Source organism: Hemiscyllium ocellatum, chromosome 19 (genome assembly GCF_020745735.1).
Source record: "Hemiscyllium ocellatum isolate sHemOce1 chromosome 19, sHemOce1.pat.X.cur, whole genome shotgun sequence".
NCBI lineage: Eukaryota > Metazoa > Chordata > Chondrichthyes > Orectolobiformes > Hemiscylliidae > Hemiscyllium > Hemiscyllium ocellatum.
The window spans coordinates 34,275,999-34,290,522 of NC_083419.1; the positions used below are offsets into that span (position 1 = coordinate 34,275,999).

At 37.5% G+C, this 14,524-nt stretch overlaps 1 protein-coding gene across 1 annotated transcript in view; it reads left to right on the forward strand.

The window, feature by feature from the left end:
- The window catches only part of ppp1r3ab (protein phosphatase 1, regulatory subunit 3Ab), a 59,364-nt gene extending 48,902 nt beyond the window's left edge, over positions 1 to 10,462 (forward strand). Inside the window, exon 4 of the mRNA XM_060839813.1 lies at positions 6,774 to 10,462. Within this exon, the coding sequence (XP_060695796.1) occupies positions 6,774 to 9,899 (3,126 nt within the window). The 3' untranslated portion in view covers positions 9,900 to 10,462. The remainder of the gene's footprint in view (positions 1 to 6,773) is intronic.
- The last annotated feature ends 4,062 nt before the right edge of the window (positions 10,463 to 14,524 follow it).

The window sequence follows — 14,524 nt, forward strand, 5'->3', positions numbered from 1 at the left end:
GCTTCTCATGATGTCTTAGAATGTTATAAAGTCTTCCTGGGATGCATTTACTTTCAAAGTGGTAATTGCGGAGCAATCATAATATTGAAATGCACACTTACAGACAATAGACATAGACAATAGGTGCAGGAGTAGGCCATTCGGCCCTTTGAGCCAGCAGCACCATTCATTATGATCATGGTTGATCATCCACAATCAGTATCCTGTTCCTGCCTTATCCTCATAACCTTTAATTCCACTATTTTTAAGAGCTCTATCCATCTCTTTCTTGAAATAATCCAGAGACTTGGCCTCTACTGCCTTCTGGGGCAGAGCATTCCATATATCCACCACTCGCTGGGTGAAGAAGTTTCTCCTCAACTCTATTCTAAATGGCCTACCCCTTATTTTTAAACTGTGTCCTCTGGTTCTGGACTCACCAATCAGTGAAATTCTGCCTCCAGAGTGTCCAATCCTTTAATAGTTTGATACATCTCAATCAGATCCCCTCTCATCCTTCTAAACTCAAGTGTATACAAGCCCAGTCGCTCCAATCTTTCAACATATGATAGTCCCGCCATTCCGGGAATTGACTTCGTGAACCTACGCTGCATACCCTCAATAGCCAAAATGTCCTTCCTCAAATTTGGAGACCAAAACTGCCCACAGTACTCCAGGTGTGATCTCACCAGGGCCTTGTACAGCTGCAGAAGGACCTCTTTGCTCCTATACTTAATTCCTCTTGTTTTGAAGGCTAGCATGCCATTAGCTTTCTTCACTGCCTGCTGTACTTTCATGATTGCTTTCATTGACTGATGTACAAGAACACCTAGATCTCATTGTACTTTCCCATTACCTAACTTGGCTTCATTTAGATAGTAAGGATAGAGCATTTTTGAGAGATTAGTAAAAGTAAAATGTCTGGAATCATTGGAGTTACAGCTGACAAATTTGGCACCTCATGGGTCCTGATAATATGTAGATCTGGGAATCTTCGCAAACTTAATGGCTAATCCACCTGCTTTTACACTGTAAATACTGAAGTGCCCAACCTGGGAATCCATGTTAACATTCAAGATGGATAATACTAATACATGGGATGTTCAACCTGTGTAGACAGCACTATGCTATGGCAGTTTATTCAGGACATCTATTATCTCTGTGACAGAGACTTTCTTTCGTACCAGGACCCGGCTCCCCACTGCAGCCACCAGCCCATCCATGGAGGCAGCCATGTAAACATATATTGCCAATTTAGTGTAAATTATCCATCATGATGAACGATGAAGGTGGGGAAGAATGCATTGGTGGTACATTCTCTGAGAGACAAGGCTCTTATAGAGTCTTACAAAACAGAAACAGACTCTTCAGTCCAACCAGTTCATGTCGAGCATAATCCCGGTCTAAACTAGTCCCACCTGCCTGCCCTTGTTCATATCCCTCCAATTCTTGCCTATTCCTAACGTATTTTAAATGTTGCAATTGTGCCTACACCCACCACTTCCTAAGGAAGTTCATTCCACATATAAATCACCCTAAATGTTGTCCCTCATGACTTTTTAAAATATCTCTCCTCTCACCCGAAAAATGTGCCCCATTTTGAAATCCTAGGAAAAAACTCTTACCCTTAACCCTATCTAGACCCCTCATGATTTTATAAATTTCTATAACTCAAACGTTTCATACTCAGCAACATCCTGGTAAACCTTTTCTGAACCCTCACCAGCTTAATAATATGCTTCCTATAACTGGGCAACCAGAACTAAACATAATATTCCAGAAGAGGCCTCACCAATATCCTGCACAACCTCCCAACTTCTATACTCTAAGGATATTCTCGCTTACTTCCCACAATGTTCTGGGATACATTAGCTCAGGTCCCTGTGATTTATCCACCTTTATATTCTCCATGACCTCTAGAACTTCCCCTTCTGTAATCCTTCCTCTGAGGACTATTTGCTGGAGTTAGCCTGGGGACACATATGCTCCCAAAGAGCCTGGTCATTCCTCGTCTCTGTGTGGTGGAAGATGTGGAGAAAAAGTCAGAAGATTGGACATCGTAGCACCATCCATCCCCCAAACTTTAATTCAGATGTATCTCTTTCATAAGTGGCGCTTATTGTTTGTGTGGAGGTTATCTTATGGGATGGCTGAATATATCTAGATGTCCTCCAACAAACCCCACAGTTTAGCCCTGAAAGATCTCGAGATTCCTAATGTCAGACATCTCACCCTGAGTCAGTAATCTCTTATGCTGGTTTTGCACATTCTTCTCCTGCAGAGCAACAAATAAATTAAGAAACATTTGCATGGCCCCATGAGTACTCTCCCTGAATTCATAGATACAGACCGAGATATGAATCCTCGGGGAAACAAAGACATGTCTGCACTCACAAATGACCTGCAGCATCATGCCCAATAAGGCATTGTTAAAATGAGGAGCAGTCTTCTATCTTGTCTCAGATATGTCCAGGGTTCACTCAGCTTTGCTATGCAATATCCACAAGTAGTCTTTGATTGTAGAGAGTAACATTTTGCCAAAGTATCTTTCAAATATGATATGAAGAAATTGAGCTTGGCATGTCCTGGCAGGAGATATATGCTTGTACAGGAAAGGCAAGTTAAGTAATGAGCTAAAAATAACAAAAATTCCATAAAAGAACCCGATCCTGTTATAAACCCAGTTGATGCTAATACTAAGCAAGTCAGATCCCAGAGTCAAACCTAGAAATAATGATCTGAGTTTGTGGATTGCAGAAAAAGGGCCCTATCTAATTGGGTTGTCACCTCTAAGTGGACTAGATACTTAGATTACTTACAGTGTGGAAACAGGCCCTTCAGCCCAACAAGTCCACACCGACCCGCCGAAGCACAACCCACCCAGACCCATTCCCCTACATTTACCCCTTTACCTAACACTACGGGCAATTTAGCATGGCCAATTCACCTAACCTGCATGTTTTTGGACTGTGAGAGGAAACTGGAGCACCCGGAGGAAACCCACGCATACACGGGGAGAATGTACAAACTCTACACAATCAGTCGCCTGAGGTGAGAATTGAACCCAGGTCTCTGGTGCTGTGAGGCAGCAGTGCTAACCACTGTGCCGCCATGCTGCCAAACCTGTGCTCATTTTTCCCAAATTCTACATGTGAATCCTTCCAATCAAGTTCATGATTTGCCACATTTTTGAAATGACTCTTATCCAAGTCACATCCAATATAATGACAGAACTAAATTGTTTTTTTCTCCGTCTCAATCTACACACATCTCGGTCTACCACACAATCCTCCTACTACTCCTCTCCACTGGTATCTAGCTGGCAGCTCAGGGGCTGTTCTCATTTTGTCCTAATTCTATGGATATGTTTGCAGGCAAAGAAGCCAATGAATTTAACCTTTATTCCCACCTCCTCCCCTCCTCAACTATGACAGTTATTGAACAGCTCCTTCAAAAATAAAACCTTCCATCTAAAAGAACAAAGGCAAATATATGGGAACACTAATACCTGCAAATTCCCCTTCAAGCCACTCACCATCCTGACTTAGAAATATACTGACACTCCTTCACTATCACTGGTACAAAGTCTCACCAGCAGCAGAGTTTTGAATGAAATGATCAGTATGTGCCTTGGAACATTTTCATTGGCAAATTTTGGACATGAATGACCCAAATTTCAGTTTGCCCATTGAGTTTGCACGTTTTTTCCAGAACTAAAACCCAATCTGTAATTTAGTCAGAGTAACCATTTCTTTCATGTAAACAACAACCTGATATTTTCATAAATCGTACACTTTGTCGAACTGCCTTCTCCACCATCAATTCATAATCATTAACATTTCAAATTAGCTGTTCCAGCTTTTGGGTAATTTCTATAAACAGTCTGGGTTTCCTTGGAGTCAAAGCTCTGACCTTGCCTACATTATCTATTATAATTATGACTTATATTCAAAGCACCACTATCATTATAATTGTACATTCTTCTTGTAAAATAGTAAGCATTGTTTGTCAGATGTATGCTATTCAATGGAAGACAGAGTACAGAGTACATTAACATTGTAATTTAGCATCTTCACTATAAAGTATCTGTGGAAGTTTGATTCCAAATAAAAATGAGTGCAGTGTGTTGATTAAAGGTTTTTATTCTTAAGAGCCTGTCAAATAAATGGTACATCTTAGGTGAAATGGCCTTTTAAATCCTCTTTTCATACTGAAATTATAAATAATATATTAGCTATGCAAATTTTCATCTCTTTTAAATGTTACATTCAGTTAATACTAAATAATGCAATACGTTTATGCTTTGTTTTGTTCATTTTTGAAATATTTGCTGCAAATCAATAGGTTAATTTAGGTGAATAGAAGGTTTTTTTCTGTTTTGTGCTTTTATGAACATTCCAAATTTGAAATCTTTCAATGTCTATTAATTATCCATTTAAGTAACATGAAAGCATGCTTTAGCCTTTGTGCACAGTGGCAGAATCCTAACCTCTGAATCAGAATGGTATTGCTTCAAGTACCATTCCAGGACTTGAATGTTAATCACAGCTGACACTCTAGTGCAGCACTATGGGAATGCTTTACTGTCAGATATGCTTTTTAACAGATGAGATTTTATAAAGAAATCTCATCTTAACCGCTTTGGAAAAAAAAATCTCGTCACCATTTAAAAAAATGCAGGAAGCTTTCCCCAGTTTTATAGGTCAATATTTATCCTTGGCCTGATCTCACTAGAATTGATTAGCAGGGATCATCTCATAACTGTTAATGCATCCTTGCAGTACCTGAATTAACTGCTTACAGTTTTCCTGCATTACAACAATGGTTATTTCATAAGGGCTTAATTGTGAAATGCTTTGGATGTCTGTGATCATTAAAAGCACAATAGAAATGCAAGGTTTTCCTTTCTTCTCAAATATTGCACGAGGGAAGTGTACTTGAAAATACTAAATTGCTTCATTTAATATTCGGTATATTTAATTTTCAGTATGCATTGGATGCTATATATTAACTTCGACAAGTCATAAAATCAGATTTTTCAAAATATGGCAAGTAAAATGTTTTGAGTTAATGCTCAGTTGGACAGTTTGATTCAATTAAATTGAGACATAAATAATTGATCAATGAATGAATTATAGACCATTGATTCTAATCAGTTATTGAATAACCTTTTCAGTCTTTCCCTTGTTGAAATATATTCTTGAAGATCAATTTTAATCCTCTCCACCAGGCAGATACATGTCAGGTGTGAAGGTAAAACATTTACATGACCTTTTTAGACTACTTTGCCTTTTATTTTGTTGGGTTCAACAGCCAGGGAGAGGTGCTTTCTGAATTTTTCTTTATTCTCTTGTGGGATGTGGGTGCCACTGGCAGGCCAAACAAGAATCGATTAAGTCAATGATGCCGTGATAAGATTTTAATTGAGGTTTTGGTGGGGTAGTCAAGGGAAAGAGGTTGCTGGCTGGACTGCAAACAAAAGAAATTCTCCCGAGGTAAACCTTTATCTTGTGATGTCAGAAAGAGCAGTGGTTTTCTTCAGGGTCCACAGGAGAGCCACATCTTCCAGTCAAGACATTATTGCCACATCACCACCTCTGCCATGAGACCATACCAAACATCCTCCCACTATTTAACTGATCACTGACAAGGCTTCACTTTGTTCTGACCACCTGAACTTCCTTTCCCACCCGCTGACCAGCTGCTGTTTCCTGCTCAGGTTGACTAACATCTGATCAGTGGCTTGCAAATGCGGTGGACTCAGTAAGTTAGTTTTGCACTCACTCGACTCCCATCCACCAGAAACCAGCTTAGAATTAAATTCAACCTCTTGGTGTTCTGTTAACGCTAGTTAATGCTTCAAATCTTGCTCTACCTTTTTCATCATGTGTGGTACAAAGACATTTATAAAAGGAATTTATACATTATTTTGATATTTCCCAATGCACTTAAAAAAAATGTTCCTTTTAAATCCAATAACCACAGTTGTTCTTTTTTTACTGAAACAAACATCATCATCATCATAAATTAGATATCACAGTGAGAGAATGGTTTCTTGATGTATTTGCAGCTCTTCACAGAAGAAGCAGTCGTGATGTTTAAGGAACTCTTGGGTTGGACATTGTTGAATAAATTATACCTGACATGGAGCACAGAGTCATTCATGCTTTTAGATTGTAAAATGAGATATTGAAATATTTTGTATGCGCCTGTGGATTTAAACATCCCAAAACTGTTTATTTTTTAACATTGTTAACCCTCCATTATAAATTGATCCAACAATTGATTTTAATGACATTTATTTCAGAAGCATTGTATTTTCATGGCTGTGCTTGTAGGTTTTTTGGTTAGATTCCCTACTGTGTGGAAACAGGCCATTCAGTCCAGCAAATCCACACTGACCTTCCAAAGAGTAACCCACCCAGACCCATTCCCCTACCCTATATTTACACCAACTAATGCATCTAACACTATGGGCAATTTAGCATGGCCAATTCACCTAACCTGCTCATTTTTGGATTGTGAGATGAAACCGGAGCACCTGTAGGAAACCCACAAAGACATGGGAAGAATGTACAAACTCCACACAGAGTAGCACCCAAGGCTGGAATTGAACCCAGGTCCCTGACGCTGTGAGGCAGCAGTATTAACCACTGAGCCACCGTGCCGCCCCATGGTATTCATACATGTTACATATTATATGCATGGAAATTATTTGGATGAAGGCGTAACCATGTGCAGTTAGGTTTGTTAACATTTATCTATCGCCTAATTGTTCAAATTTATTTTCACAGATAAATTCTCCATTCCACATTTCATTGACCAGCCCAAGAGGTCAGGAAACTGATTTAACACTTGTGGAAGGATCACACACTCATGTTTTGGAAGAACGAGAGCAGAATTCCAGTAAAGCCAGTGAGTCACCAGTTAATCAGCAGAATGATTTAGAAGTTGAACATAAGTTTGCAGGTGTAAGTAATTTCATAGCAAACGAGGAAAAACAAGAGAAAGACCTTACGTGGGTCAGAATCCAATTGGACAGTAACAAAAATACATCCAGTTGGCCAACTCAGAGTCATGAGGAATGTTCAACACTACAAACAGAGAGTGGTAATTTTGCAGTAAGCAACGACAACAGAATGACCAAGTCTTCTATGTTGTTTTATGATGAAGCAGATTTACTATATGAAAGCTGCCTTCCTGTTTGTCAGGTAAGAGATGAACATGTTACGTCACATGAAAGTGATACATCAGCTAAATCTGGACCAGAATTGAATAGTTTCTCAGGAAACAGAGACAGTGTCTTTGCTAATAACATGCAGGATAATATAATCATTCAGGAGGCCATTGACAAATGTGATAAGCTCCTTAATAATACGCAAAATCCTACACAGTTTCAACGAGAGAGCATGGGTGCTGAAATTGGAAGTGATGAATATGATTATTTGACTGACAACACAGTAGCAATCAGTGAATCAGAGTCCACTTCTGTCTCTGCAGTATGCACCAACACTGATTTGGAATCTGAGTCAGGTAGAAAGAGTTCTCCCCCTCATGATTCAATCTCATCAAAGGAAAAAAAGGTTTGCAGAGTAAAAGCAAATGACACACAAGAGCCACCCCGATATTACAGTAAAGTTGAGAAGTTGGAAGATGTACAGCATGGTAATGACTTTTCTACAAAATCTAATTTAACAAACCAGGAAGCAGAAAGTATGCAAGAGCAAATTTCAATTATACACGATTTCAAGGTCAGTGGTCCTTTAGAAGTTACAAAACATTCAAAAATTGGAAAAGAAATGGTCATCAAATATGAAGTTGCTGCAAACGAAGGAAGTTCTTGTGATGTGTGTTCAAATAACAAGACGATCGATAAAAACACTGTAGGTGTCATGGAATCCATGCAACATACAGATACACACAGTAATTCTGATAATAGAAAATATCAAAATACAGGAAAGGAGTTTGGTGCTTGTCTCCAGACCATACCGAGTAAACAGCTAGAATTTGCACCTGTGCTAAATATTGAAACTGCAACAATACCTGCAGAAATCCCCAAGCAGCAGGGTTCTTTAGAAGAAGAAAAATACCAAGACTCTTGTGAAGTAGATGACATTCTGACACAATTTCAAGAGATTGATTCAACAAAAGAGGATATTGTAAATGAGCAAAATAAAAATAAAATTCCAGCTTCACAAATTGCAGAGCTGAGCACAAGTGCTCCATCGTGTGTGTTAGCGGATACAGTGGTTAAAGAAGCAATAGAAGCAGCTTTGTTTGAAATTAGTGGAGATGAAGGAAGAGGTACCACACTTGTATCACAAAAAGAGAAAGCCACTCAAAATGTGCTAAGTGAAGACCAATTTTCAACATCCACTCAGGAGGGGTCCACATCTTTTCATGAACAACCTTCAAAAATCCACAATGCTCATGAACAAATCGCAAAAGATGTTTCGCAGCTTGGTGAATATATAAGTGAAACAAATACAATATGTGTACAAATGGGAAAGGATGCACGTGATGCTTCTCAGAAAAATTCAGAAGTAGCAGCTTCTACAATAAATCTGCTAACAAAGACATCTGTACCAATTTCAGAAGACACTAAGTCTCCAGATGTATCTTTTAATTACAGCCAATCTTTAGAAGCCACACACAAATTGACTGCAGATTGTCAAGTGGAGAGTCAAAGTGAAGCCAAAATTGCAGAAGTTGGACAAGATGTTGCTGATTCAGTGAAGGCATTTCCTAATTTTCAGGAAGAAGCAGGTGGAAGAATTTCTAGCAAAATCACTGAAACAAGTGAGAAAATTCCTGGAAATATTTTTGAATCTTCAGATCTTAAAATAACAGACAATTATGAAGTTAAACAGACACATACAGAGGTTGTAAAGGAGTTGGCCAGTAATACGACTGAGCTCCCAGAAGAAAAAATGCATTACCACGAGAGGGAAAAGAATACAGACTTCATGCAGCGTTGTCATATTTCAGAATTGGGCTTTAAACAAAATTCCAGTGCACCAGCTCCTAAAGGGTCTACAGAGATGGGAAAAACAGAACATAAGGGAGAAGAAGCATTGAGCATAAACACCATTTTGCAACACTATGGTGGAACAAATGAACCTAGATCAATGGGATTTACTCAATCACATACGTTTACTATGTCTAAAGCTGTAAAGGAAGTTGTGCCTGTTCCTGGGCAGATTGTAGTAGAAAGGGCAGATGATGAAACCAATATCGAGAATGAGACAGTTGATAAGCAAAAATGTGAGGCAGTCAATGAAGTTATTATGGACATTGAAAGAGAAAGAGCTGATAGAGATTCTGAATCAGTAGGTGCCCATTATCTGAAAAATGTGGAAACGTGTCATGACACTCAACTGATGCAAATAAATGAGAGCAAAAGCCAAAATGCAGTAAGGCCTAAAAATATTGCAAAATTTGGCTCAAGTCCATACATTTCAAGTGATACAACAGAGAAGAAAAGTGGAACTGAAATGCCACCACAGAATCCTGAGCCATCTAGCCATCACAAATACATAGGTCCAGTCATATTGATTAGCAAACCAATTGAAGGGGATGAGGAAAAGATAACAAACAGTGATATCTCCAGTAATGTCCATCCATGTTCAGAAAGGTTAGAGTTTGAGGAACGTAACGAGAAAATATTTGAGAATGAGCATGCAAGTGAAGCTTATGATGGTGATGCTAAGAGTGAGGAATTACGGTTCCAGAGTGAGCCATTTGCAGGTGAAGTTAATTTGAAAAACACAGTATGGAAAGTTTGCTATTTTGTTTTATTCATTGTGTTTCTAGTTACTGTTTATCATTATGACTTTATAGGATGTTTTGCATTATACATTTTTTCATTGTATTGGTTGTATTGTGAAGGAGAAACCAATGATTCTGTCAAAAAGGAATGATATAAGTCATAGTATCTTAATGAATGATGCAAGGAAAGACAATGGTTGCATATATGAAGAACTGAAATTTGGTTTATGAATTATTAACCATTTGAGTATTGAAAGTAACATTGTTTTTCTGAATACATACATCATTTGTTTCACACATCAATAAAATGATTACCTACATGTCTACCAATATTACAAGGTAGCATTAATCACATTTTCATAACATATATTTTATAATTTACAACATTCTTGAACAGCTTTATTTTATTTGTATGATGCTAAACAATACTGGTTAAATAGTTAGTGTGACAACAATGTCAACAAAATGCCTTACAGTCAGTTTTTAAGAAGTGCCTAGTTGAGACAGCTTTACAGAAAATTGATTTTATGGCCTATTTTCTTTGTATCAAATAATGTGATTGACATTTACTTTTTAAAGAAACTTGGCTTTAAAAAATCTTTGTGAAGTTCATATGACCATTTTATCACTTACTTGAGTGCAGTTCAGATAATTTCAGACCAAATTTTTTTTGTGCTATAATAAATTTGTATAATAAACTAGTGCAACATCTACTAAATACTTCAAGTCATAGAACTTTAGCTTGTTTTATACCCGATGAGTAGAAATTTAGTTTGGTCTTCTAAAGGGTAAAGCATTAAAGTTGTTACAAATGATATATAAAACACGTCTTTTATTTCTCCTGCAATATCTAGACATGGTGTCGTCTAGTTAACTCAGAACTGTCTTTTTGCATGGTGCTGCTCAAAAGGCTTTCAGTTGTATGTATTCAAACAAAGTAGAAGGTACCCTCAGAAAAAGGAAGAAGTAAATCAGAAATAATAACTTTTTTTCATAATAACCATAAGGATATAAAAGATCATACTGAAGAACACCTTCAAAAATGTAATTGTTAAGTGTAAAAATTGGGACAATATAATATCACTTGCTAAGTTTTATGATTTTCATTTATTTAGCCTCCTCACAGAATTTGAAACTTTCCTCATCCAGGAGAAGTTAATCACCAACTGTCTCTGTCTCTAAGATTTTTGTGCTTTAATTGCTGTTTTGTTATTTTCTTCACTTTGTTGTATACTTGTTCTTTGGAGAAACACCTTTATTTTTAATTTCCTTATTCGCGGATTGTCTATGCTGTGTTGCACCCTCCAGAGAAGGTTTGTTATTTAGTATTTTTCTTCACTGCATCTGATGTATAATTTTGTTAATAAATATAGTTTCTTGCTGCACCTTCACCTATTATGTCTTCAGGCTTTATACCTTGTTCTGTAAAATCTTGCCTCTCAACTTCCCTACCATATCGTTTCTCTCCTTGCATTCCGAAATGCTCCTAATTTTTCTCCATTTTTTCTCTCTTTTTTAAATATTTGTGAATGATATGGAGCATGGTGTCAGGTATCATTATTTTTGCCAATTACATGTAAATTCGCATAGGCAGACAGAGCAAGCAATGAATAGAAAATTTTGAGATTTCCTTTTATTTGGTGCATCATTGGAAATGTGATAAATTGATTATGCTTTTTAGGAAGGGCATCTGTCATCTGCCTTATGCAGCAGTACACAGCAAATTGACTGAAGTTGCTAATGTCATCAGTTTCTTACTGAAATGCTCTGAAGGCTTTAAAAAAAGCAGCACCACAGTGACCTGTATAACAATATACATGCCCTGATGCCGTAACAAATGACATCCTACATTAACGTCATTAGAGAAGCAGAGTTCTTGACCACATTGCTTCTCATGAGGTAGGAAATTTGGTTACATACAATTGCATGGCATAAGATTACTTACATGTCCTCTCCTTCTACTAGTTGCACATAGCAGCATCTTCATTGCTGTTATGCTTGAACAATCACTCAAATTGCTGTGGTGATACTGAGCTGCTTTTACTTCCAGACCTTCTGGAATAAGACATTAAGGAATAACAAAGTAACAAAGAAAAGACAGCCTAAATACTACAGTGATAATTGTGTTATTGAGCAGTGGCTCCTTTGAAAATAATTGTCTCAAGGGTGAGGTTGGTTTATAGTTGCAAATTCAGTAACTGTAATAAAACTATAAAACCATAATACCTTTCATTAGTCAGGTGTTGGAAGGCATTTGAAAGGGTGGGGTGGTGCTAGATGTATCATAATCCCAACTGACAATAATGTTGGATAAATCAGACACTTGAGTGGAACTTGGCTTGATAGACCATAAGTTTTCATCTTCTTGTAATTTACTGTGGAAATCAGTCACTGATCAAATTCAGAAGAGGCTGCCAATGTACTTTTGACCAAAGAACAAAAGAACTATTTGAACAAACCCATTAAGAATATGGAAAACAAACTCAGCAATAACATTACAGACTCTGAGTCTCAGTGAATTGTGACCGAGCTAAAGCTTCTTGCTCAGTTGGCATGATAATAATTAGTTTCTTTCTTGATGATTTCTAGGCATAACTTGATTCTATTTTCTTCAATTGGTGTCTTTCCCTTTAAGTAAGTTGCTAACTTAATATACTATTATTACAATTGATCATGGGTTCCTTAAACTTAAATCTTCAACTGTCCTGTCAGATTTCTTCCTCTCTGACAAATCCACAGCCTCTTGCATCTGGATGTTTCTTCTTAGCAACTCAGGATTTCTCCCAAGAGAACTTACTGTTTCCTGTGCTGGGTAATGCAACTAACAGCACCTCTTATGTTATGGAATTCTTTCTAAATGAAACTTTTTCAGGCATCACTCTTCCCTTCACTATCCACCACCCAATGATTCTTTCCATGTTGTAGAACTCAAGTTAGCAAACACCTTAGCAATTAGCTCCCATGTAGCTTGCTAAAATCATATCATTTCTTGGAAATGCTATTTTTAACTCACTATTCAAAGTTACTTACTAAACTTTTTTTTAAAGAAATCAGATGTTTATGGTACTAGAAACTAAAATCCTTTTTCTTCCACTAAAGAAGTTTCCAAATAATTATATATCGTGAGCTTTCATCATGCAAGGTTGCCCTCCTCCAAGACATTGAGGAATTCACTTGAATACTTGGTGATCTCCCCATAGAAAAGAACCATGGGCCAGAAGGCCCTGATGTGGCCCTTCATTGGTGATTTAACGGCCACAATTGGCCAAATGGCCAGAAGACAAGCTGCCACTTTCCTGCCAAGAGTAAACACTAACACACTTCACTGTCATCCCACATTACTTTTCACCCTCCCACCCCACCAACTGCCAGTACACTTCATGGAGCTCATCAAGTGTCCAGGTTTATGCAAATGAAGTGTAAAATCAACTATATAAAGCAAGTCAAAAAAGTAACATTGCACCATTGTTACTTCCTGTATTGTCTTCCTGTATTGTTAGCATTTTTAGGTTAAAATACTAAACACAATATTGCAAATAAAGGTATTGTAAATCTCTTCCTCATGCATGAAACTGGTTCCTAATGTGGATTTTCTTATCTATCTTGGCAATGGCACTGTGTGTGAAGTAGTAACAACACACTTTAGAGCCACAGTTTGATATACAATTGGCAAGGTATTATTCGAATGATCACAATAAGTACAGGAGACTGAAATATTACTAAATGGCTCCAAGAGGCGTGGATTACAGTGTTTTTGTTGTTTCACTTTTTAGGAGAACAGGATAAAGATGTTAATGGATTAAGGTATTAACCACTTGTGCAACAAATTATTACATGTCACTTAAGAATCCATACTTTATATTCCTTAAGGTAATGTATCCTAAGGTATGTTTCCCATGCACAGTACACATGGAACAGGTCAAGTAGAGGATTATGGTTCCATCTGTATCTGAAATGCAGGGAAGAATTATCATTCTGGAGCACACAAGCTGTGGCAGCACAATACAATTTTTGCAACTTCACTTAAAGACTTCAAATTTTGTTGTTTGGTCTTCAATAAATATGTGTCAGGGACAGTGAAGCAATTAACATTTGGTAAAAACTGATGTTAATTAAATAAAAGGAGAATCTGAAGACCAAGAACAAAGGTAGTCATGGAAAAAAGCATGGAGCTGCTGCAGCTACTTTAATGTAATGTGTGGACATGGACGATCAATTGTTGAACTTGGAGGACATTTACGAGGAGCTGTGCTTGATTTATGCAAGGATATTTTTGCAGCAACGTTCAGAAGGTGAGCTTGTCATTGCTACACTTATTTTAGTTTTTTTGAGAATGACCACATTGCACAACTTTAATGCCACTGGCTTGTTATAGGCACTCACGGGGATTCTGCAAGCATCAGCTAGTTTGTCATGTGTAACACCATTAGTCAAGTCATGGCTACATTGATCAGTCAGGCTGATCATCAGTTTTTCTTCTGTTTGACCTCAGGAGCAAAAGTAACCCAAAAAGCAATTACATCCATTTTAGAATTTTTACAAGATCCTCAGAGCAATAGATTAAACTGTTAGAAACTTTGGATAATCTTAGCATGTGAAAGGGACTCACTCAATTGTATGGACAATTGGTTTTCAATGTAAATGCCACACTGCATGTATATTAGATTTGGATTGTGGATTCTGTCACGACACCCAGTTTATTATTAGAATCATTGTTTCAGATGTATTAAAGTGTAAACGAATTCCCAGTAAGCAACTATCGGTATGGCCTGAAACA